Here is a 2,500-nt window from a genome sequence, read left to right as displayed (position 1 = left end):
TTTTTTCTTTTTATTTAGATTTATTGAATTATTCTGTTAATTTCCATCCACAGAAGTTTAAAACGAACATTATATATCGTCAATGGGATTTCAGACGTGTTAAATCATAAATTCAAGATCAAAAATCAAAATTCTGTGTTGCAAAGCTGTGCATCGTGAAAAGGAAAGCATACAAATGCCATTGCAATAAAACCAATACAGTAATTAATAAACACAAAATAAAAGCATTAAAATATAATATAATATATATATGTATATATATACATATATAATATATATATATATATATATATATATATATATATATATATATATATATATATATATCGTGAACCAACAACAACAACTGTGAAAAAAAATCGTGATACATAAAAAATATAAACAAAAACAAAAAATTGGGACGCAAAAATCAAATCGTAATAAAATGCAACAGAAAGGAATCCACACAAATGCAATTCACATCCTCGAGAAAAAGGAAAAATCTCTCCTACCTATTGGATTTTCTTCTCTGGAAACCCAAAATTAGGTTCGTTGTCACCACTTCGTCACTGAGCAGCATGGAAGGAAATGGTGATCTCTCGCATCGCTTGTTTCGTGTGGAATTAGTGGTGTGTATATCCGTTTTGTTATATATAAACATGTATACGAACGTGTTTATATATATATATATATATATATATATATATATATATATATATATATATATATATGTGTATATATATATATATATATATATATATATATATATATAAACACTCACACACACACACACACACACAGTATATATAGAGACGTATGTATGTATGTGTATAGATTCTCTCTCTCTCTCTCTCTCTCTCTCTCTCTCTCTAGCTCTCTAGCTCTCTAGCTCTCTAGCTCTCTAGCTCTCTAGCTCTCTAGCTCTCTAGCTCTCTAGCTCTCTAGCTCTCTAGCTCTCTAGCTCTCTAGCTCTCTAGCTCTCAACAAAAAAAGCTCTGAATACATAACACAAAGCGACAGCGAAGCACTATCTAGGACAAGAAAATAATTATAAGAATATATTATATCAAAGCAATTATATGACTTTAATCCCTCTCTTAATGGCCTTTTGGGGCAGCATTCCCCTATAACAAATGAGGCCCAGCGAAGAAGCCTCTGGTCGGTCCGGAAACCTCACCAGTTCGTGCGGGAGGACATAACAGTAAGTTATATGAAAAAGGTTTAAATAGCCGGTGATAAATCTACTATTCACGAAGTTTCGTACAGAAGCCTGACCTAACTCTATAATAAATGAAGCCCGGTGAAGAAGCCTCCCTCCTCTTTCTTCTTCCACACTCCTATAAAATAGGAAGCCTTGTGAAGCGCTGTGAAGAATCCGGTTTTCTCACGGTTAACAGTCTATTGGAGCCTTGATGCCCTGTGAAACAACATTCACAAGTCTTCTGCGCATGAAGCCCTATCAAGAAGCCTTCAGTCTGTCTTCCTCCGACACAGCCCACTCAAACATGAAGCTCTGGAAGCCCCTGTGATAACCCTCTAGACAAAATTCTACAATACGTGAAACCCCGTGAAGATGCCTCTAGTCTGTCATCGCCGACACAGAAGCTTTGGAAACCTCGTGAAGAAGCAAACTGGCTCAACACTACAAAACCTGAAGCATTGTGAAGGTCGCAAAGAAGCCTCCAGTCTTTCATAGAAAGCCCAAGGCACAACTTTACACCACGCGAAATCTTCCAAACCCTTTTAAAGAAGCCTCGAGTCTGTTTACGAAGGCCACAACTCTACAACACACGAAGCCCCGTGTGCAGAAGCCTCCGGAAGCCTCTTTTATCATCACGATTAAGCATACTCACTTCACTTGAAGCCCATCACTGCCACGTTCGCCAAGCATCATGACGTTGGTTTTATATCTGTTGGGGAATTGAGACAGACGGAGAGACTAAGGCTACGAGATATTCAGGCCACAGCGGGTGCGCAGTTAACACTCTCTCTCTCTCTCTCTCTTGTCAGCTCTCTTACACCGCTCTTTCTTCTCTTTCGTTACTTTTGGAGGGTGTTCTATGGCATTTTGACGTTCCCTGACAGGTTTGGGAAAGTTTTCTGTCCTTTTGGGGAGTGTGTGGTATATATCATTGGTTCCAGGCATTGGTGTATGTGTGGAAAATCGGGAAAGAAGTACAGAAATTTAACTTGATCAAACACCAAGCTGTTTTTTCCACTTTCCATTCCCTTTCCGTCCCTCGGTACATCCGGCTCTCACCCGCTCTCCTCCCTTTCCCTTTCCCGTGGTATCTCTCCTCCTGCGCCCCATGGTATAAGTACCCCTGTGCCCCATGGTAACACTCCTCCTGTGCCCCACTGTCTCCCTCTCTTTATGACCCCATGATATCCCTCCCTCTGTGCCCCACGTCATCCTTCCTCCTGTACCCAGGGTATAACTCTCCCATGGTATAAACACCCCTCTTTACGCCTTGATATTAACCTCCCCTGTGCCCTATGGCTTACTTACTTGATATCAATG

At 39.8% G+C, this 2,500-nt stretch overlaps 1 protein-coding gene across 1 annotated transcript in view; it reads right to left on the bottom strand.

Annotated features, from left to right (window-relative positions):
- LOC119589675 overlaps positions 1-2,500 on the bottom strand; it is an 84,953-nt gene that overhangs the window by 8,906 nt on the left and 73,547 nt on the right. Inside the window, exon 32 of the mRNA XM_037938265.1 lies at positions 2,489-2,500. This exon is cut by the window's right edge and continues 155 nt beyond it. Coding sequence (XP_037794193.1) covers positions 2,489-2,500 — 12 coding nt within the window. The remainder of the gene's footprint in view (positions 1-2,488) is intronic.

Source organism: Penaeus monodon, chromosome 26, assembly GCF_015228065.2.
Source record: "Penaeus monodon isolate SGIC_2016 chromosome 26, NSTDA_Pmon_1, whole genome shotgun sequence".
Classification (NCBI taxonomy): domain Eukaryota; kingdom Metazoa; phylum Arthropoda; class Malacostraca; order Decapoda; family Penaeidae; genus Penaeus; species Penaeus monodon.
This window is presented reverse-complemented; position numbering and strand designations above follow the sequence as displayed.